At 47.8% G+C, this 22,720-nt stretch overlaps 1 protein-coding gene across 4 annotated transcripts; it reads left to right on the top strand.

The window, feature by feature from the left end:
• Positions 1–14,878: 14,878 nt before the first annotated feature.
• LOC133280029 (solute carrier family 22 member 13-like) lies at positions 14,879–21,710 on the top strand. 4 transcript variants are annotated; one of them, XM_061474325.1, is made up of 10 exons: positions 14,879–15,509; positions 16,694–16,797; positions 17,542–17,696; positions 17,814–17,982; positions 18,313–18,433; positions 18,938–19,032; positions 19,518–19,732; positions 20,484–20,592; positions 20,734–20,958; positions 21,075–21,710. In XM_061474325.1, the coding sequence occupies exons 1-10, from the start codon at positions 15,138–15,140 to the stop codon at positions 21,166–21,168; spliced, it is 1,659 nt and encodes a 552-aa protein (XP_061330309.1). In that variant the 5' UTR covers positions 14,879–15,137; the 3' UTR covers positions 21,169–21,710. The 4 variants fall into 4 exon arrangements, 3 of the variants coding, with proteins under 3 accessions (XP_061330309.1, XP_061330310.1, XP_061330311.1); XR_009747038.1 differs by lacking the exon at positions 20,484–20,592 and having other exon boundaries at positions 20,738–20,958; positions 21,075–21,198; XM_061474326.1 differs by lacking the exon at positions 21,075–21,710 and having other exon boundaries at positions 20,738–20,940.
• The last annotated feature ends 1,010 nt before the right edge of the window (positions 21,711–22,720 follow it).

Here is a 22,720-nt window from a genome sequence, read left to right as displayed (position 1 = left end):
TGGGACAGATGCTGCACTATTTCAGCACCATACATGGCTCCCTGAAACACTGAAAGGTCTGGAGAAAGAAAAACAAATACAAAGATTTGAAACTCAAATACAAGCTAAGGGATCAGCTCATACTCTCTTGTGCTTCAGACCTTGCAATAATAAACCAGTAAAGCATACACAAACTTTCAAATCCCTAATGAGTTATCATAGTTTTCTCTGTGATATTTAGATACAAGATATAACATTGTTCACCATCCTTTGCCCTAGTGGGTCTCTGCATTCATACACAGTCCTAGGTAGATGTTTTCAAGTGCAAACTGGCTGGAAGAATTACCTGGACCAATAGAGAGTGGACAGATGGCCTTGTCTTACTGTACCTCCTTGAGTGGTCAAAGGACAAATTCAGTTACAGATCTGGTTCTCTTGCATCAGTAGACATGAAATATGCCACATTTGAAGGGCCTACATCAAATACTACCCTTGCCAGCTCCATTTCAGCCACTGGTCTCTCTGAGGATACTCAGTCTTAGGTCAGAAAGCTTTGTGTGATTTTGTGTGACCCCTCATACTATAAAGATTTTAATTCACCTAGAGAAAAAAAGGCAACAACTGATAAACTAAGGCAGCTGCAACTTTCAGCGTAGCAATAATAAGCAGTGTGCTAGAAGAGCCTTCCAGGAACACTTTGCAACTGCTTTTCAGAGAGGTCTTTAGGCAACTTCCTTGCCCACAGTGGCATTCAATTGCAGCTAATCATTTCCCTATCTTCCAAACCATTAGGAAGGCTTGTTCCTGGGGCTGATAAAAATACCTCTGAAGAGCAAGAGTATTTGCTATGCATCACACAGTATGCGCTTAAAATAAATCTGATGAAAGAGACCTGCATCCCCTGTAATAGATTATCTCACTTTGGAAACACATTCCAGGAGTACATACATTCATTCCTAGCTAAGTAGAAAGATCTTGCTTGTTTGTTAAACAGCTCTGCTTCCTTCCTTGGTCATGATTAAAGCAAAACATTTACTTTTTTATACAACAAAGACACGTTAACAGTTACTCTCTTCTCTGCCAACACAAACACTTTCATGCTGTAGAGCTCGTCACTGTCAGAAGTGCCTGCCAGAGTATCTAGACATAGCCATGATCTCTACTGCTAGATACAGCAAAGTTGATCCATTGGCCGAGATTTATTATCACCAAGGCTGGCACTGCTCCATCATCACAGATGATGCTGCATTCATGCAGCTGCCTATCACCACTCACTGCTCCTTGCCAGATAGCCTGCTCGTTTCCTCCAGTGAAATGACGTCCATGCCGAAGGTGCAGAGCTTCAGTTTCTCCTGGAGTAACCCACAAACATGGCATCACTTTCCATCTGGCTTCTGCTACCATTTTCCACTTGAAGAATCTATCTTATCTTTACATGAAAGCAAGTTTTTGCTTCACCTTCACCAGTACTTCCCTCTCATTGACATTAGCACAGTTGTGTAGTCACATTGAAGTTAATCTTGCCTGCCTGACTGATTTTGCCCAAATACAGGGGCTTGTTTTAGCATAAATGTATCACCTTCTAGATTCCCTTAACTGGACCACTGCTGAATGTATGGGAAATTTAGACACCCATTACATACATAGACACTTGCAGATTTATGGTCTCCCCTCTCTAGAGGACTGGGCTGGCGGATGTCTGCTAAGATCACTGCAGACTGAAGGAAAGATGGGGGGGTTATATGTATACTTCCCTCTAGAAAAGGGGAAGAAAACAGAAGACATCAAACTCTTCTTCCAAGTGTGGCCGTAGGAAAACAAAGATGACAACATTACTGATATGTTCAGCCAAAATGAAGGTAATTTTAAAAATATGGTCCTTCAGGTGCCTGTTGCAAATAAAAATAGAGGTTTTTGTTCCCTTGTCAACTCATCTCTTGAGATATATGAACACCTTTCACATTTCATATAGTCACAGAACCACAGGTTTAGGTTGGAAGGGACCTTAAAGATCATCTACTTCCAACTTGCCCTGCCATGGGCAGAGACACCTTCCACGAGACCAGGTTGCTCCAAGCCCCTTCCAGCCTGGCCTTGAACACTGCTAGGAATGGGACAGCCACAGCTTCTCTGGGCAGCCTGTTTCCTCTGGTCAAAGCTAAAATCTGGCCATCAGCCCAATCCACATAAGAGCAGAAGGTAACCTTGCCTTTCCTCTTTACTGACAACACTGCAAACCAGTGTGAACACGTATTGACCAAAAAGTCAGAGGGATCAGAGAGCACCAATGAGCATCAGTGAAATTCTGGCAAATTACCCAAACAAAGGGTCAGAGATGCCCTCAGTGAGGGCGTATCAGTACCCAGAGCACTGACCTGGCCAGTCAGAGTTAGGTTAGGCTCAGATGCACTCCTTTTGGGGGTTTGGACAGACTTGACTTGCAGAAGGTCTCATGAGCTGAGCCCCTGCTTCAGACCACAGTGAAAAGGAGTGCACAAAGATACCCACATTGCAACTAGCATGCTCTATATTATTTGACCATGCAGACAACCTGGAGCTATTTCTGCAGCTAGGCTGATGTTCAAACCTCTTTATTCTCTTTCTCTCTCCACCAACAAAATAGCTAGTATTGGCAATGCTTTCAGAGCGATTCCCTGGGCTCTTCATATAAAGTGGTGTTTGAGGAATCAGGTCATGGCATAAAATACATCCACAGAGTAAACATAGTGTAGTAAACCACCAGGTTTATGGAGCTGTGGAAGCTTTAACAGTGAGAATTGCTGTCTCTTTAGGGTTTGTACTGTATGGTCTGTGTGAGAAGCCGTAACGATACCAGTGATTTCAGGAGTTCCCAGCCAAGGTTTCTGAATCAGAGCCTCTGAACAATGCTTCTTACCTCACTCACAGCTTTTAAATGATTCAACTGAGTGAATTGTTTGGTCTCAAGCAAATGAATAATTTCTCTCATCGGGGGTCCAAGGGTGTCTTGTCTTTCTGTCCTGACTGAAAATTGATGCTGACCTGTCCAATATGACGAGTAAATTGAGTCAGACAGGGATCTAAACTCTCACAGCAGATCTGCAAAAGAGCATCAACAAGAAAATCCAACACAAGCGGAAGATTATCTTGCAGATGCATTTCCAGGTGGTCATGATTCAGAGTTATTTAACTTTTCTTTCTCCTTCTTCAGCCCATGTTGAAAGAAGTGTGTGCCTCATGCCTGCAGCCTGTCTACTCCATGGAGCGTGTTGTCACTGACAAAGTCTGTGTGCACCACTCCTGTTTCTGCTGCCAGGTCTGCAGGAGGAAGCTGAGGTGAGTGGTAGGACCCATGTGCATATATTTTTAAGGGATGTCCAAGTAGTTTCCATCACAGTAGTCCAAGGGTAGTTCCAACAGGGCAGACTTCAGGAAATGAAGAAGGTCAGACAGTTTCCCTCATACAGTCTCCCTCTTTACCACAGAGATGGAGACTGTAGGAGTGAAGTCATCCAAGACTTCTCACCTCAAGCTTGTAGACACCTGTAGGTCAGGAATCTGCATGGTGGTGTAAGGGTGAGCTGACAATGAAAGGAATATTTACAATTTGGGAATGCTGATATGGAATTTATTGGAGTCGTCATTTGCGTGCCTCACATGTTTGTGGAGTCAGGTAGGTTGGAAGGTACCTCAGGAAGACTCCACCCAGCCCCTGCAGGTCCAAGGAAAGAAAGTAGCTCAGGAACATGTCAAGGAGGGGTGTCAATGGCTCCAAGGATGGAGATTCCATAGCCTCTCAATTGGGGCACCTCTTTCAAGATCTGACCACAAGTGCAAAGGTTTTTTCTTATATTTCAGCACTGTCCACCTTGTTGTGGTTTAAGCCCAACCAGTAACTCAGAACAACGCAGACGTTTGCCCACTGTTCCCCCTTCTACCCTCTGCTCATGGGGCAATGGGGAGGAGAACTGGAAGAATGTAACTCCCAAAGGCTGAGATAAGAACAGTGCAGTGACTAAGGTATAACACAAACCCACTGCTGCTACTACTACTGTTACTACTACTAATAACAATAAGGGAAATAACAAGGGGAGAGAATATAAAACTAAGAGGGAAAACAGTAAAACACAAATGACACACAATACAGTTGCTCGCCACCTGCTGACTGATACCCATCCCATCCCTAAGCAGCAGCTGGGGACTCCTGGTCAATTTCCCCCTATTTATATACTGGACATGACGTGCTGTGTTATGGAATACCCCTTTGGCTTGTTTGGGTCAGGTGTCCTGTCTCTGCTTCCTCCTGGCTTCTTGTGCCCCTCCTCATCAGCAGAGCATGAAACTGAAAAGTCCTTGATCGGAGTAAGCACTACTTAGCAACAGCTAAAACATCAGTGTGTTATCAGCACTGTTCTCAGACTAAAGCCAAAACAGAGCACTTCACCAGCTAGTAGGAAGGAGAAAAATGACTGTTACAGCTGAAACCAGGACATACCTCCAAGAGCACTCTAGCCCTACCTTCTCTATAACCTCCCATAAAATAGACACAGCAATGAGTTTCCCCCTCTTAACTTTCTCCTTATGACACCTAGCCATCCCAGCTCTCAGCCTCTCCTCAGGTGACCTGACTGCCTTGGTGGCCCTTTGCTGGACTCCTTTCAGCATGTCAATAGTTTCTTTGCACTGAAAAGCCCAAAATGGGGAAAAGTTCTCTACAGATGGTCTTACAAGTGCCAAATGAAGAGGGACGGTCACTTCTCCTGACCAGTTGGCTGGGCTCTTGCTAATGCAGTCTAGGATGCAGCTGGCTTCCTTGGCACAAAGCACACTGCTGGATTGTTTTTGGTCACCAAGACAGCCTGGTCCTTTTCTGCAAGGCTGTTTGCCATCCTCTTTGCCCCCAGGCTGTACAGACACTTTCTCCATCATGCAGTTGTTGTATCAAGGGAGGCCTGTGCAGTTTTACCCATATGTCTATGCTGTGTATACATGGGGAAAGATGAAGTGCTGGTATGAAGCCTGGCCCATAAATGAGAAAGGGATTGCACATAACCTGGGCTACAGCTCCCAGAGGTATTGAAAGGAAATGTTTAATTTTTCACGTGTTTTGGCTTTTGAAGGAGAAATCAAACATATCCTCAGAAAACCGACGCTACTTTTGAAAGGTTTCATTCTTCAAACCCCCTTCTTTTCCCAGCAGTTTCCACAGAAAAACAGTTTTGCAGCACTACAGATTCCCTCCCACATAGCCACTAACAGCTATGCCAATGTGTGTTTTCCAGCTTGCAAAACTATGCTGCCCTCCATGGGACGTTTTACTGCCAAGTCCACTACAAGCAGATGACTGGAGCCAAAAGCAGAAGTGAGATGGAAAGGCTGGAGCACCAGCTAGGAGACCATCAGATTCAGCGAGTGGCGATGGTAGGCAGAGGACCACAGCCCCAGGACTGGTACAATAGGGCCAAAAAGAAGACTGAAACAAGAGAGAAACCCACATCCTTCAATGCACGGTGTGGCTTGCGGCTGGCTGAGCACAGGCAAGAGCTGAACAGCAGGTCTGACCTCTTGGGGAATAAGCTCAGAAGGGGCTGGCCACCTTCAGAGACAGCTTTGTTGGCTGCAGATGGAAAAGCGGGAATGGGAGCATGTTCCTGGAAAAAGCCTGCACTAAGCCTGCAAACCTACCAGGCTGTGGGCAGCCGGGCACGCAGGATGATGCTCAGGGGTCAGGAGGGAAAATCAGCAGCAGGGGCAGCAGTGGAGAAGGGAAGCTTCTTACCTGGTATCACCTATACCAAGGAAAGAGAGCACGTGTGTTCCTGGCCCAAGACTGGAGAACAGAGAGATGGTGAAAAGAGTGGGGATGGGGATGTGCCTGAAGGGAAGCGAGGGGGCAAGGTGTCCCAGCGAGTAGCTGAGATCCAGCAGGGCAAATTCAAGTGGAAGAGAGGACCTGCCTCTGCCTCCTCTCCTCTAGTCCTGGAGCCTGTGAAATCGCTGCCTCGTGGCTCCCTTCTTGCCCACCATACCACATGTCAAAGCACTAAACCCACCAATTGGAGGTACCTGGGGGGCACAGGGGCCTTCATCCTCTCTGCTGCAGAGCTCCCAGTGAAGGAAAATGAGGTCTGTGGGTCTCTAAGCACACCCAACGAAGGAGGCACAATGTCTGCAATGACAGATGACAAGCCTGAGCTGACCATGGCCACGCCAGGAAACAAGCATCCCCTTGGAGAGAGAACGAACAACCTACAGCCCATCTGTGTGCCAGGAGTGCCCAAAACCAGAAACAACACAAATACAGAGCTAAAATGTGCAGTCGAGGGTGCTGATCCATCTGACAATGAAGCTGAAGAAGCCCATTGCCCCTCTGGTGTCTCAAGGACCCCTTACATATCTTCTGGCTCTCTGGAGCCAGGATGGCTGAGTGTAACACCTGAAATCACTGAGCTTGTGAATGAGAAATCAAAGACAAACACGGAGTTCCCAGGAAAACAGATAGCAGTAACTTTGGGGGAAAATACGCAGCCATCCGGCATAAGCAATTTTCCTGAAGTTGAGAGCAAAGGGGCAGAATCTGAGAAGACACAAGAAGTAAAAACAATAGATACATCAGGGCTTCTGCAAGAGCCCATTCCTGAGCGTACATCTCAGGAAAGCAAAGCAGAGAAGAGCGGACTCTCTGGTTTGCCAGATGAGACAGATGACCACAGTGTGCCCCAGGAAACAGAACTTCAGGTCACATGTGGCTCACTGATAACAAACCCTCCTGAGGATATGAGACATGATACAAAATCACCTGGCAACGATTTTCCAGTATCAGCAGACTGTAAAGGAACCTGTGCCACTTGGCCCTCACATGATGAAGCCAACAACTCCAAGTCAAAGGATCCCAGTGAAGTTCTTAGTGGAAACATTCACATTTCTGAGCAACCAGACAAGACTTCAGACTCTTACAAACTGCATATAACCTTGGACAAATCCAAAGGTCATTCAGTGGGTGAAGAGAAAGCGGACCTAAAACTCCCAGTGGAAAGCACTCAGCATACGTCAAGGTCTGGTATTCAAAGCAAAGAGACCAGAAACAGTCAAGCCTGCAGAGAGATGCTGGGTAAAGGTTTCAAGCTTCAGGAAACCCCCTTCACTACGCTTTTTGGCGCTGAAAACAAAGGCAACACTCCCCAAAAACAAACAAAAACCCAAAGGAAACACACTAAGCCGCAATCAGCCCTTGTCACTCTGTTTGGTTACTCCTCAGATAAGAAGCAAACCCAACAAGAAAAACCTGCAAGATCTTCAGGACAAACAGATACCGATAAGAGGCCAGAAAAACCCCAGAACCTCCTCAGCCCCTCCAGCCAAGCAAAACAAAAGGCCTCCAAGAACGATCAGCTGCCACAGCCAGGAGAGATGGAGGTCTTCCATAAACATATCCAGGAGAGCTGTGGAGGCTCCTTAGACTCTACTGAGGGCAAGGAGACTGACATTCTACTGTCAGCTCCTGGCACAAGCATTTCATGCAATGATAAACGTGAGAGCACTGAACTTGACATTCATGACCAACTGTCTTCAAACAGTCAAGTTCAGGGGGAATGGGACAGCTGCCGGCCCTCTCTCATGCCAGCACAGGAGAATCAGAAAGAAGCTGCAGTAACCTCAGAAGGTGGAACAAACCCCCTACATCCTCCTGCAGAGCTCATGGCTACAGCTGATAACAGCGAAAATCTCATCAGGGAAGAGAATTATCATGCTGATGTACTAGAAATTCAGCACCTGTTGAGTTTGGATGTCCAGGACACAGTGATAGAAGATGGGATATTTTTTCCACCAGGCAATTCAGAAAAGTTACACAAGGAAGCTGAGTTTCAATTACACAATGACGTTTTCCTGGAGGACAATAATTTTTTCTTTCCTGGAAGACAAGATTTTCCCTGCAAAGCAAGTGAAATCCAAAATTCAGACTTGCGAAATTCAGAGGCAGGAAATCCACCTTGCTTTGATCTGAATCCTTCAGAATTATGCCAGGAAATCTCAGCAGAAACAAATGCCCCACTGGTGCTGTGGGACACCTCTAGTCCCCTGCTTCCTGCTGGACAGAGTGAGATTAATATTAGAGACCCAGAAGGGATCCAGAGCTGTGCACTACTGCAGCAGCTGGATCCACAGTGCCAGGCTCCAAAGGCTGCAGAAGATACATTTGGATGGAGTCTCAGTGCTGAAGGCTCAACAAACAAGTATCTTTCTATGCAGGAAGATAATTTTCCCCTAACGCACATGTTGACCAATCATGCTTCTGAAACCTGTACTCAGGGTATCTTTGACCCTTTTTGTGTTGATTTAACCAAAATGGTCCAGGAGGCTCCTAAAAAACTGGACAGGAGCAAAAGAACATCAGGATTTGAAGAAGGTTATGGAAATCTCTCTTCTGAAGACCTGAACGTGTTAAATGATGGCCCTTTAGACCAGGAGTTCTTTATATAGTTGGAAAAAAAAGACTAAAAGAAACACCCACCTCTGCAGCACAAGTTAGCTGATATAGGACAAAAATTGGTTCATGAAACCAGTTTAGAAATCCCCCACTCCTCTGGCACAAGACAAATTCAGTTGGGCATAGGCTGATCTATTAATGACTTAAGGAGCTAAACTTAAGATATCCCTCTTGTTCATAGTGGGTCGGTGCTCAGTTCCCAAAACAGAACATTACAAGAAATGGCTTTACTGTGAGGAACCTCCAAGGAGAAACTGATCAGCACCCCATTCCCTGCACCCAGAGGTCTTCTGCAGAAGGGATCTTCCATATAATCAAGGTGCCTCAGAGGATGTCTGCATGGCCACAGTCTACATGGCAGAGGGGAGATAGACCCCTGAAGAGGTCCAACCAGCAAGCCGTGAGCTGTGAGCAACAAGCTAATCAAGCACTAGAAACCCAAACAAGAAGGGAATGTTATTATCAGGAGGGAACCAAATCCTTGGCCACAAGTGCATAAGTAAAACGCAAACTCAAATAGGCTGAGGCTGTAGGATGAAGATTTGTCTCCAAATCAGGTTTAGGTGTCTGCAATATTAGAGTTTAGGTGTTTGCTATAGAGATATCAGATGCTTAAGCCCACATCAGAGTCAATGGAGAATTAGTAAGTACAGTCTGGGGAGTGATTCAGCCCACCCTAGAACAGACAACTACATTCAAATACCTAGCAGCTCTCTAGACTGTGTCAATCCATCTTCACTAACTACAGTGCAACCTTAGGTATCTATTTCACATATAGACAACTACATTTGTACATCCAGAGATAAATCCAATCCATTATGAATCAGGCACTTTTTTAGTGGGTGTTTTGCCTACCCTTAATAACGATACCTCACTCCATTATATTTTGACTTCAACAGACTTCAAAACTGCTTCACATAGAAGAGTGCCATCATTAGCCTCATTTTACAATGATGAGCAAAGATAAGTGAAATTACTTTGCCAAGGTCACACAGTCAGAAAGGCAGAGGAGGAAAGGGAACCCACGTATCTCAAAGTCTTGGGGTGTGGGGACATTTCTACATACTCTCCCTGTATGGTTGCACTCTGACCGTCCCTGACTGTTCTTTGTTGCCAAAACAAAATTGTTATAGGAGTTAACTATTATACTAATGATAAATAATAAACAAGCTCACCAGAAGCCTCAGAGGGCCAAAGCGAGAACACCTGTATTATGAAAAGGATTGTGGAGCATATAATTTCCTCTGTTTTAATCAGCTGTCTGTTAAAAAAAAAAAAAGACCAAAAAAAAGGTGAAAAAGTTAATATAATTAATTTTTTAAATGAAAAAAAAAAATTAAAAACAACCTCCCTGCCTCCCCAGTTCCAAAATAACCCTGGCTCTGTCCGATCTGCTGGAGGAATTAAGCTGCTTAATGACTGCATCTGTGCAGGGAGACTGCTCAGTCAACACAAATCAGGGACAAGAGAGGTGTCATGAAACTTTAAAGTTTCGTGATTCCTTAGATGCTGAAGTTGGTCTCACCTTCGGATGGGGCGTGAGACTTGTGACAAAGGTGCTGTCAATTCACAGCCCTCCCTGAAACATGGTCAAGCTGAACTTAGAGATGGAGAAATGAGACCTTGTCATGGTTTAAGCCCAGTCGGCAACCCAGAACCACGCAGCTGCTTGCTCACTACCCCTCCCTCCCGCTTCCTCCCCCCAGTCCCGGAGGGATGGGGAGGAGAATCGAAAGAATGTAACTCCCACGGGTTGAGATCAGAACAGTCCAGTAACTAAGGTATAACACAAATCACTGCTGCTACCACCAATAATAATAATGATAAGGGGAATAACAAGGGAAGAGAATACAACCACTCACCACCCACTGACCGATACCCAGACTGACCAGAGCAGTGATCTAGCCCTTCCAGGTAACTGCCCCCATTTATATACTGGGCATGACGTGCTATGTTATGGAATACCTCTTTGGCTAGTTTGGGTCAGGTGTCCTGTCTCTGCTTCCTCCCAGCTTCCCCTCCTCCCTGGCAGAGCATGAGGCTCACAAAGTCCTTGGTCAGAGTAGACATTACTGGGCAGCAACTAAAAACATCAGTGTTATCAGCGTTGTTCCCAGGCTGAAAGTCAAAAACGGAGCACTGCACCAGCTACTAAGAAGGAGAAAAGTGACTGCTACTGCTGAACCCAGGACAGACCTCAAGACTTTCAGGGATCAAGCACCTTTCACTGAAGTGGTGGGAAAGGTTGGCAGATACTCTGAGTATCTGCCAGCACTCAGAGGAAGAGGGAAAATGCAGAAGCACCACAGCTGGTGGATACAAATCTGTTCTAGCCGCAATTACCCTAACATACAGGTGTTCAAATGCATCTCCAACCACAGTCACTCCTGATGTCCAGAGCTATGTAAGATAAAAGCCAAGTCATTAATTAGGCATTGATACCTCACTCCACAGGAAATGGTTTCTCTTTCTGCACTACTCTCTTGGATGCTCCCTCTCCTTTCCCCTTAGTCCTTAACATTTCTACATTGATGTACCAGGCTTTCCAGCTGTCCATCCAGGTCTTTCCTGAGACCTGATGATTTCTCATGCCCTCTGATAGAGGCTTTTCCATTTTCAAGAGTTTTTTTCAAGTGTTAATAATCCACCAGGGTAATACTGTTGGAGAAAAGGAAATACAAACAGAAACTCTAGCAGTGGGGCTCCAGGAAACAGAATTTTACAGGGCTGACCCAGCCTTTGTCCCTGAGATAGAATCATAGAATCATAGAATAATTAGGGTTGGAAAGGACCTTAAGATCATCTAGTTCCAACCCCTCTGCCATGGGCAGGGACACCTCACACTAAACCATATCACCCAAGGCTCTGTCCAACCAGGCCTTGAACACCTCCAGGGATGGAGCATTCACAACTTCCCTGGGCAACCCATTCCAGTGCCTCACCACCCTAACAGGAAAGAATTTCCTCCTTATATCCAATCTAAACTTCCCCTGTTCAAGTTTTAACCCGTTACCCCTTGTCCTATCACTACAGTCTCTAATGAAGAGTCCCTCCCCAGCATCCCTATAGGCCCCCTTCAGATACTGGAAGGCTGCTATGAGGTCTCCACGCAGCCTTCTCTTCTCCAGGCTGAACAGCCCCAACTTTCTCAGCCTATCTTCATATGGGAGGTGCTCCAGTCCCCTGATCATCCTCGTGGCCCTCCTCTGGACTTGTCCAACAGTTCCATGTCCTTTTTATGCTGAGGACACCAGAACTGCACACAATACTCCAAATGAGGTCTCACAAGAGCAGAGTAGAGGAGCAGGATCACCTCCTTTGACCTGCTGGTCACGCTCCTTTTGATGCGGCCCAGGATACGCTTGGCTTTCTGGGCTGCAAGCGCACACTGCCGACTCATGTTCATTTTCTCATCAACCAACACCCCCAAGTCCTTCTCCGCAGGGCTGCTCTGAATCTCTTCTTTGCCCAACCTGTAGCTGTGCCTGGGATTGCCCCGTCCCAGGTGTAGGACCTTGCACTTGGCATGGTTAAATTTCACCAGCCCACCTCACAAGTGTGTCAAGGTCCCTCTGGATGGCATTCCTTCCCTCCAGGGTATCAACCGAACCACACAGCTTGGTGTCATGGGCAAACTTGCTGAGGGCACACTCAATCCCACTGTCCATGTCAGTGACGAAGATGTTGAAGAAGACCGGTCCCAACACCGATCCCTGAGGGACACCACTCGTTACTGGTCTCCAGCCGGACACTGAGCCATTGACCACAACTCTTTGTGTGCGGCCATCCAGCCAGTTCCTTATCCACCGAGTGGTCCATCCATCAAATTGATGTCTCTCCAATTTAGAGACAAGGATGTCGTGTGGGACAGTGTCGAACGCTTTGCACAAGTCCAGGTAGATGACCTCAACTGCCCTACCCCTGTCCATCAGTTCTGTAGCCCCATCATAGAAGGCCACCAAATTGGTCAGGCAGGATTTCCCCTTAGTGAAGCCATGCTGGCTGTCACCAAGCACCTTGTTGTTTTTCATGTGCCTTAGCATGCCTTCCAGGAGAATCTGCTCCAAGATTTTGCCAGGCACAGAGGTGAGACTGACTGGTCTGTAGTTCCCCGGGTCATCCATTTTCCCCTTCTTGAAAATGGGGGTTATATTTCCCTTTTTCCAGTCATCAGAAACTTCACCTGACTGCCATGATTTCTCAAATATGATGGCCAGTGGCTTAGCAACTTCATTTGCCAGCTCCTTCAGGACCCGCGGATGGATTTCATCAGGACCTGTGAACTTGGGCACGTTCAAGTTCCTAAGATGATCTCTAACCAGATCCTCTCCTACAGTGGGCCCAAGGTCTTCATTCTCACAGTCCCTGCATCTGCCTTCCAAGACTTGGGTGGTGTGGTCAGAGCCTTTGCCAGTGAAGGCTGAGGCAAAGAAGTCATTGAGAACCTCAGCCTTCTCCAAATCCAGGGTAGCCAGTTCTCCCGATAGCTTCTGGAGAGGGCCCACATTGCTCTTAGTCTGTCTTTTATTTGCAGTGTACCTATAGAATCCCTTAACATCCCTAGCCAAGTTTAATTCTAACTGGGCCTTAGCTTTCCTAACCTGGTCCCTAGCTTCCCGGACAACATCCCTGTACTCTTCCCAGGCTGCCTGTCCTTGCTTCCACTTTTTATAAGCCTCTTTTTTTCCTTGAAGTTTCCTCAGCATCTCCTTATCCATCCAAGGAGGTCTCCAGGCCCTCCCTGAGCTTGTAGTAGGTGATCCTTGAATATCAACCAACAGACTTGGGCCGGCCCCCCTGCCCTCTAGGGCTATATCCCATGGAACCTTTCTAAGCAGGTTCCTGAAGAGGCCAAAGTCTGCTCTCTAAATAGATAGCTCCACCATGCAGGATTGACGCACTCAGGCCCAGATGATGAAGATAGTCACAAGAACTATGTCTTTTTAGGAGAAATGTCATCTTAGGGTGACAGAGTTTACAAACAACTGAAGCTTTCCCAGGGCTTCAGAAGAGTCTGTCTGCTAACATCAGGAATAACACCCTCAAGGAGTCATATCTGCATTATCGCATGAGGCTGCAGTCATGTCTGGGTCACCACCAGGGAGTTTTTGTAGCCAGAATCTGACGTCTTTTCCACAGGACATGACAGTGACTGAGGAGTGGGAGGGGAAAAACATGAGCCACATGCAATGGGGTAAGCTGGAAGACTTCAGCTTTGTTGCACGCTGATGAAAAGGGCACCTACTCCCTGTTCATCAGGACAGGGCCAAAATGTTTCTGCCACAGTGGATCTCCTTGGCCAAGTCATCCCACAACATGGTCAGAGGTGGTTTTAGGGTAAAAGGAACCTCTGGAGGTTGTTTAGCTCAACTTGTTATTCAAGGCATGCCTCTGAATAATAGCAAGTTCTCTCATCCAAGGATGTGGATCCAGAGCCCAGTGATATGTTTAGTTATGTGATGCAAACACATGATATGTGCACATCGCTGGTGTGCATTTGCACAACTTCAAGTAAACTTTACTCCTTTCTTCCTTTACTCCCAATGACATTAATCAGTATGACCTCCCTCTCCCACCACAGGTTAGGGAGTAATGTTTTAAGATCCTATCTTATACCCCTCTCTGCACTTTGATGAGCACACCATTACCATACCCATTCATGAAACACCAACCCAGACTTGTGTGATCCTTCAGTAACTTTGCTGCAGGCTCAGACATACTATCTGTGCTGAGACTGAAGGGCAAAAAAATTGAGAGAAGACACGAAGTGAGCAGAACAGTGTCCTTATAGCTCTGGTGAAAGCAGTCAGGACACCTTTGACAAATCGCACACGGAATTTCATACACTGAGAACAATCTGGCTTTCCAGTTTCCATGAATAAAGACTCAAACCACTCTGGGAGGCTGTCCAGGCAGCAGCTCAGATGTGCAGCAGAAATCAGGTCAATCTGCTTTTCAAGTGACATCAGAACCTTGAACAAAGCCAAGCTGGTGTCATTTCTTATCCCCAAATCCTGTGTGCTCTTGTATGTCTGTGTGCATAACGTGCTTTGCTTTTCTTAAGGGTACTCTCTAAGCCAAACCTATTTTAGGATTCTCCTCAAAACACGGTAGTTTAGGTCCAGTTTTAAGACTAACCAAAGTTTCTACATAGGGCAAATTAAAACTGACATCTTGGGACACAGTCGTCAAGATGAAGTCTGCTTGAGTACCAGCAGTATTTCCTGGCCCAGAGAAGTGCTTTTCTGCTTCGTATTCCTACAGTCTCCAGAATGGGCTATGTATCCATTATGCCATTAATGAGAGCAGCAAATTTACTCCGTTTGCTTTACCACACTTAGGAAAATCAGCCCTCGCTTGCGGAGTCACAACTCCACATCCCAGGAAAAAGCCTTGCACTGCATCACAGTTGCTTTTAGGAGGCCTGGGAAGACAAGCTGTCCCCGTGCTGCTCGCAAGACTGGCAATGCTCTGGTACCTTTGTTCTAACATCAAGAACAGGGAGGGAAGGGCTGGTGACAAAGTACACCCAGGAAGACTGCAGTGTACCATCTTAGCAGATAAATGTGCTGATACAAGTGCTAAATTTATCACACCTGATTAGGGGTTTAGTGCTTCCATAGTTTAAACATTAATATTTGCCTATTTAAGCAATGTGCCCTAGTGCAGCCTGTCCACAGATGTAGTCACCATGACTGAGTCTGGAGACTTCATAAGTGCTCTGGGGGAGTTTGGGCTGTATCAGAAATTTCTGGTACTACTCATCTCCATCTCCCTACTTCTTAATCCTTTCCAAATGATTGGCCAAGTGTTCATGGTTCTGGATGAGCCTCATCACTGCAACACCAGCTGGATCCGTGCCATTGGCCCCAACCTGACAGAGGAAGAGCAGCTGAACCTCACCCTGCCCCGGGATGCGGATGGGGCATACGAGCAGTGCTCCATGTACTCGCCGGTAGACTGGGACCTCGACTCCATTGTGGCTTATGGCCTGAATGCCACGGAGAAGTGCAGCAGTGGCTGGGTGTACCCCTCAGCACAAGCACCGTCCCTCCTGACCGAGGTCTGTAATCACCTTTTGATGTGCCGGGGATATGGAAGGGAAAGGGTGGGCATATCTTGTCCTGTAGTTTGGTAAGCCAGTGTCAGCTATGGTGCAGTCAGACTGAGATTTACACCAGGCACTGGGGGACCTTGGCTCCATCACACAGACTGCAGCTTTAATAACTGGGAGGTCGTTGCAGAAGGACCATGATGTAGATGCACAGGGGGACCTTAGGCAGAGGTCATGGGGGTGTGAGTCTAACGCATGCTCTGCCCACCATCCCTCCCCTTTCCAGTAACCAGGCCCTTGAACCCATGATGTATCTTGCCTGGAGTGACATTCTGAGTCTCCCTGCCACAATTTCCCTTTTCATGGCCTGGTTACATCACCTTTTCCATGAAAGATATTTGCCTTCCAAGGGCTTGCCATTGATATTTCTGGGGCCTCCAGAGACACTGAGGGCTGTTACAAGACATTCCATAGACCAGACAGTTGAGCAAAGGATCTGTCTGTCAACATCCCCAACTCTTCCCTCTCTGGACATCTGTTCCCGTCTCACCTTCCCTCAGTTCTCCCTCCCTCCCTTCTTTCCTCATGCCCAGCTCCAGGACTTCCTCACGAGTTCCTTCTCCTGAGCTGAAACCAGAGGAGAGAGGCCAGCCTCTAGCATTTACAAAGTCTCCTTGGGGTCCCTGGAGCACTGTGGCCATTTCACATCCAGCTTCTCAGAGGCTTCTCAGCAGCTGTTGCATCCCTTCCCACTCCTGCACCAGTCCTCCCTTATGAGAGAAAACAACACTGCCCTCCTCCTCCTTCCACCCTGCCCTGCCTTAGCAGCCAGAGGGAAAGCTACCAGGACTCTTGCACCAAGGTCATACTTTAAGCAAAACTTGCCAACCAGGAGGATCCCTTGAGGATTCCCAGGCTGGAGGGGAGTCCTACAGGTCCCAGCACACGAGAGATGTGCACCACAATGAAGAGGCAGGCTGAGAACCTCATACGCTTGTCCCACCACTGGTCTGTGTTCTATGTAAACACCATGGAGGTTTATGTCTTTGTCAGTGGGTTCTCTGCTCCCAAGGGCTGGAGCAAGAGCTCAGGCACCCACCTCCTGGATCCACCATGGACCTGAAGGGCTGCCAACCCTCAGAAAGCAGCTGGAATTTGTCAAGAGCAAAAGCTGCTGTGTTTTCTTCCTCCAGTTTGACCTGGTGTGTGACAGGAAGGACCTGAATGACATCTCCCAGTCCATCTACATGCTGGGGCTTCTCCTAGGATCCATCATCTTTGGGCCACTGAGTGACAGGTAAGAAAACACAGACGCCTTCTCAGAGTTATTGCCCGGCACCCAGGGAGAGGCCAGTTAACTGTTCAGGATGTCCATGCACTTGAGCATGAACTACTCCCACCTTGCCTGAGCAAGGGTGTCTGGGGCCACCTGATATGTCTGTAGATGTCTGAGGGCTGAAAAGGGAAGGAAGCAGATACAGCCTTATGAGGGAATCCCTCAGGAATCACACTTCTAGCCCCAACAGGTGTCTTAGCTACCCAAGAGTGTCTCCAGGAACCCCAGAAACCTGAATTCTGGCACAGAGTTGGACCCACATTCACCTATGTCAACCAGACTATGTTTCTCTCTTTCCTGTTGCTCTGCTCAGCTTATGGTGACCAGGACCAAAGTTCTCAGCTCCTTAGAGGGCATGGACACACAGGGGACATGGAAGGGAGAAAGGCACAGCATGTGTGCAGGGTGCCTCATAGGGGAACCAACAACACAGTCCATTTCAGTTCTCAAGAGAGAGGCCTTGGGGGTCCTTCAAGGGCTGGTTCCTTTTACATCATTACCTTTGCCTTTGCTAGCACTGTGGTGGTTCTAAAGTAGAGATGTCCTTTTTTTTTTTGCCAGTTATGTCTGGGAACATAAAAGGAGTTTTGCTCACATGGATGTCAAATCTCCTCTGGTGTGAATGGTTCTTAAATAACTTTGTATTCCACACATCCCCATGGGATCTCTCTAGATGCCAACTGTGTCTTCCCTCTTCTTCCACAGAATAGGCCGTCAGCCTGTATTTCTGATCTGCATGCTCATCCGTGGCTTGTTTGGTGTAGGAACTGCCTTTGTGCCCCATTTCTATGTGTACATGGCCTTCAGATGTGTCGTGGGGGCTGTGGAGGCAGGCATTATGATTATTGCCTTGGTGCTGGGTGAGTAGGGTGCTCTTGCCCTGAGGCAGAAAGACGTGGCCTCACAAGATGCAATAACAAAAGACAGTGCTTCACGTTTTGAAAAGGGTGACACTAAACTTTCGTTCTTCTTCTCAGCTACAGAATGGGTCGGTGTCTCCCATCGGTCAAAAGCAGTGCTTATTACTCACTGCTGCTTCGCCATTGGTCAGATGATTGTCCCTGGCTTGGGTTACGGTATTCGCAACTGGAGGCTGCTGCAGATTGCAGGATCTGCTCCTGTATTTGCTCTTTTCTTCTACATCTGGTAAGCAGGAGCAGGGCAGAACTTCCTGAAGACATGAGAGCAGCGGGTGTGAAGGGTGGCAGTGAGGAGGTATCAGCTCAGGAGCAGGCTGGGTCTTCCCCATTAGAGTATAGGTGATGAAGGGACTTCTGCAGACCTCAGCACATCTCCTTGGAACACTGGACCTCTGAGAGCAGCAGCTGCTTTGCTGCAGGCCCTCAAATATGGCCTTTGAAGCCTAAAGGTAGAGTATGTAATGCTCATTGCTTGCAGGATGTGGTAACAGGGAGGTGGGCTGTGGGAAAACCCAGCAGGTCTCAGCAGCATCTCTGCATTTCATCCCCTTGGCAGGGTGCTCCCAGAGTCCGCTCGGTGGCTGGTGATAAAAGGCAGGATAGAAGAAGCTAAGAAGGTGCTTCAGAAGGCAGCATCCATCAACAAGCGCACCCTCCCACCGGAGCTCCTGGAGCAGGTACCTGCAGGGGCTGCAGAGCTGCTTTCCTCTGCGCTTGTGTTTGTAGCAGCCCTGGACACCCTTCCATGTTTATGCCGTGGACGCCCTTCCGTGGCCACTGGAGATGATTTGGGGATGGATGGGGGTGACTCCAGCTTCAGCTGCGCTGCACCCAGACAAGGCTGGGGAAGAGGCTCAGCTGCTGTTGGTGACGAGCACGAGGTCTCTGTTCAGTCTGTTGTTTCCCATGCACAAATGCCCGAAGGGGGTCACCTCCTTGCCCACCCCAAAGCCCTGCACTTCGGAGATGTTCGTGCCCAGGAACCTCTTGCTCACCAAAGCAGTGCACTGGGCACGCAGAGCACAGGCACAGGAGCCCAGCCCCAGTGAGCCTCCTGCCCTCCCAGAGCAGATCAGGGTCACAGGCGTGTCCCACTGGGGCTTTCCTTTGGCTGCAGATGGAGAGGAGCCCGCCAGGGGTTTCCTTTGCCTGCTCTGACTCTGCCTTTCTGCATCTGGCAGCTGAAGCCCGAGGCTCAGCCCAAGCCTGGAAGCACTCTGGATCTCTTTCGGAAGAAGCACCTGCGGAAGGTGACTTTAATCATGACCTGCACCTGGTAAGATGTGTCCTGGTCCCCTCTTCCCAAGCTTCTAAGGGAAAAAGAGATTAAGGGTTGACAAGAACTGTAAATTCACTTCATTTGATTTTTGGGGTCACATTTATGACTTTGTGTTCATATGCCGTCTTTCTGTCTCCCCATACTGAACCAGATCTACCTCATCTGGCATGGGGAGAAGCTGATTGTTCACCATACTGTGGGTTTTGTGAGAAAGGCCGGAGGTTTTGGCTACCCCTAGGACTTGGGGTATTTTTCTGTCCCCATAAAAGTTGTGAGTGCAGTGTAAAAGTTACTGACCATGTGGGGATCTATATTGTTTATCTCATGTAATTATGTCCCACAGAATTGTCACAGATGATGACTAGAAGACAGAGGTTTCTGGGAGTTTGAATGCATTATGTGTGGTCTGACCCCCCTTGTTTCTGAGGATAAACCCATAGAAAATACACCTGGCTACATGTTCTATTCCACTTTAATTTCAGGTTTGCAGACAGCCTTGTCTACTATGGGCTGAGCCTTAATGTGTCAGGTTTTGGTCTGAACGTCTACCTGACACAGCTTGCCTTTGGAGGGGTAGAGTTACCAGCTCGATTTTCCTGCATTTTCCTGCTGCAGTGGTTTGGGAGGAAGAAAACCCAGGCTGTTCTCCTGCTGCTGTCTGGCCTGATGTGTCTCGTCATCACTGGCATCCCTGAAGGTGAACAACTTCTTCACTTCCCAAGAGCACAGCCAGGCAGAGCCCCAGCCAGCTCTGTCCTGGTTCAGATCCATCTTCCCAGCCCGGCTGGCCACACACCCACAATCACTAACAGGGGCTGAGCCCCCAGTGTGCTGGCTTCCTCTCTGCATGGCTTTCTCTTCCTTCAGAGCTATGCCTAGTCCTTCCACAGCTCCTGGCCCTTGGCAGGCAGTGTCCATTATACACTGCCAACCACTATAGACACTACCACTTCCTCTCAGGAGGCTGTAGCAGAGGAGGAGTTTTAAAAGCCACCATGTCTCCCTTCTTTAGACAAAGATGAAAAAAATGCCCCCCTCACCCTTACCTGTTTCTGCCTACACATTGCCACATTCTATACCCTCACCCTCGTTGCTGTGCTAGCACTGTGAATAATGATGAAGGAAAGAGAAGGGCTGTACTATGCTTTAAATCTCATGAATGTGATATTTCCAACTGAGCACTCCCTGAAGACCTGTAGTCGCTCAGTGGCTTAATTCAGTTGCAGATTTAGAAAATTCCCATTGTCAGGGTTCTCTTTGTCAGTTGTGCAGATGGTACTTTCCAGATAAGGGTGTGCTAGGAATGATTTTCAATGGGTTAGGTGGTAGATTAGCTTGGTAAGCCCATTAGAAAGGGCTGCCCTAATAAATCCCACTGCAGAGAATTTTCTTCCCAACCGAACCTTATCCATGGAGATCACAATGTAGGTCTCTCCTCCTCCCTTCAGACCAGCCCGTGGTGACCACCATCCTGGCCACCATCGGCAAGCTTACAGCCACAGCCTCCTTCTCCACTTCCTACATCTACTCTGCAGAGCTCTTCCCCACGGTCATCAGGTGAGGTCTCCCCATGCACCAGAGCCTACCCCTGCCATGGCTGGTGGCAGTGCCCACTTGTCCCCATGGCTGCACTCAGCCCATAGTGCCCCATGGGATGGTGCCCCCTGCCCGCCCCTTGCACTGCCCCTCGCTCCCCAGGCAGACCGGCGTGGGGCTGTGCTCGATGTCGGCACGGCTATCGGGGATCATGGCGCCCTTGATGCTGCTGCTGAAGCGGTACCACCGGGCCATCCCCATGGCCGTCTTTGGCAGTGTCACTGTGGTGGTGGGGCTGCTCTGCTTCCTGCTGCCCGAGACCCGTGGCACTGACCTGGCAGATGACATGGGGCTGGAGGACATCAAGGGGGCAACTCCCCAGATGAGGTGGGTACTTGGAGCTCTGACTGTAAGGTCAGAGGTGCACATTTAAGGCAAAGGAAATAGGTCAGAAACCAGGATGGAAACCACATCATCTCTTCCTCTCTCCTTCTTGTCTTCAGTAACAGGAGTCTGGAAACTTTGTCCAAGACAGACACCACCAAGGTTGGAGCAGACTTGGAGAAGAACAACTACAAGTTCTCGGAGAGCAAGTGATGAATGGACAGGCACATACTAAAGGTCTTGTCTAATCCAATCTTTCTTGAAGCAGACCCATGAGGCATTGCTGTCCAGAAACTGGCCTTTCAGATGATCAACAAAGTATTTGTGATTAGAGGGAGAGGAGATGTGTGTTACTCTGTGTTTGGAAACAATGCACTTCAGCCTGTTTCTGAAGCCCAGTCTGTTATGCCTGGCTGCGTGAGTCCTCCCGACGTGTCTCCCAGTCCTTTGCAAACTTGTACCCGTGGAACCATCCCTGTCATGTTTCACAGCAATAAAGAATCGCCAGAAGAGTGGTAGTACTGGGCAAGCGAGTGCCGGGCTGTGTCCCTCCTGCACTAGTCGCTCGGGTCGTCGGTCCGAGCCCTCACATTTGATCAGGATGTCACTGCAACCCTGTCACACACATATTTAGCTTTTCTTTCTATGTGGTGTTGAAGTTGAGTTTCTACATGAATAGTATAAATTATACTCCGAGTTTGATAAGAGACACTTGTAATGCAATATGTGAATAATAAATGGTGTTGACTTTTTTTCCTACTGTTTCACAGTTGGCCTTTGTAACTGCTATTGGCTCTGGAGTGTTTTCTACACAGAAATTGCAAGTCTGTAATTTAGCACGCAGATGGAAACGTGTTTTGTTTCCATCAGCCACAAATAATGCAGAAACAGAGCAGAATGACTGAGTTCAATTAGGACTTTTTTATTTCCAAGTCTTCAGATGGATGATTTATATTGCTTTTCTCTACCAGCAGCTGTGGAAGCTTCTCAAATTGTGTGGTGTATGCTGCAATTCTTAGTTGCCAGCTTGGTTTAAACCACGACACAGTTAAACTGAGTGGACATCTGGACTACTCTCCCCAGTCACGGTCAGCCTTTAACAGTGAACTTGGTTGGTTGCTACCCATTTACCCACAGTAGTTTACACCACCATGTCATCCAGTGTCACACAAAAGAAGCTTGGCTTCCTCTCCTGCCTTACTTGTCTGCAAGCAGAGAATGTATTTGGCACCTTTTCATGCAGCTATCTCTTCAAACCACAGCACTACTCTTGGTCAAAGAAGAAGGCTGGTCACTCAGGTTTGTAGCACCTTTTTGTTTCTGACTGCTTTGTGCTATAGTAAATGATGGTTTGAAGGCTGGGGAGTCCCAAGTGCAGGCCAAGCATGCTTGGAGGTGATGATACTCATCTTGTGTTTTGTCTGCGGTGCACAAAATCTCTCCAATGTTACATTATACCTGGCCGTGGCTGTAGATAGGGCAGGGCATTTGCAGGATCTGGGCTTTGGTGCTGAAGGGCAAAGAAGCTGGTGAAAGGTCTGGAGCACAAGGGGAGCTGAGGGAACTGGGGTTGTTTAGCCTGGAGAAAAGGAGTCTCAGAGGAGACTTTATCACTCTCTACAACTGCCTGAAAGGTGGTTGTAGCAAGTTGGGTGTCAGTAACAAGTGATAGGACAAGAGCAAACAGCCCCTGGTTGTGCCAGGGAAAGTCAGATTGGATATAAGGAAAAATTCCTTAAACAAAAGTGTTGTCAAGCACTGGAAC

This window comes from Pezoporus flaviventris, unplaced genomic scaffold, assembly GCF_033815535.1.
Source record: "Pezoporus flaviventris isolate CSIRO_AGI_PZ_B2104156 unplaced genomic scaffold, CSIRO_AGI_Pfla_v1 ptg000079l, whole genome shotgun sequence".
Lineage (NCBI taxonomy): Eukaryota > Metazoa > Chordata > Aves > Psittaciformes > Psittacidae > Pezoporus > Pezoporus flaviventris.
This window is presented reverse-complemented; position numbering and strand designations above follow the sequence as displayed.

Bases quoted from the DNA above. Each gene is read 5' to 3' on its own strand.
- LOC133280029 (XM_061474325.1), top strand. From the start codon at position 15,138: ATGACTGAGTCTGGAGACTTCATAAGTGCTCTGGGGGAGTTTGGGCTG. The intron at 17,697-17,813 runs GTGAGTAGGGTG...TCTTCTTCTCAG, and splicing joins GATTATTGCCTTGGTGCTGG to CTACAGAATGGGTCGGTGTC. The intron at 20,959-21,074 runs GTGGGTACTTGG...TCTTGTCTTCAG, and splicing joins GGGGCAACTCCCCAGATGAG to TAACAGGAGTCTGGAAACTT.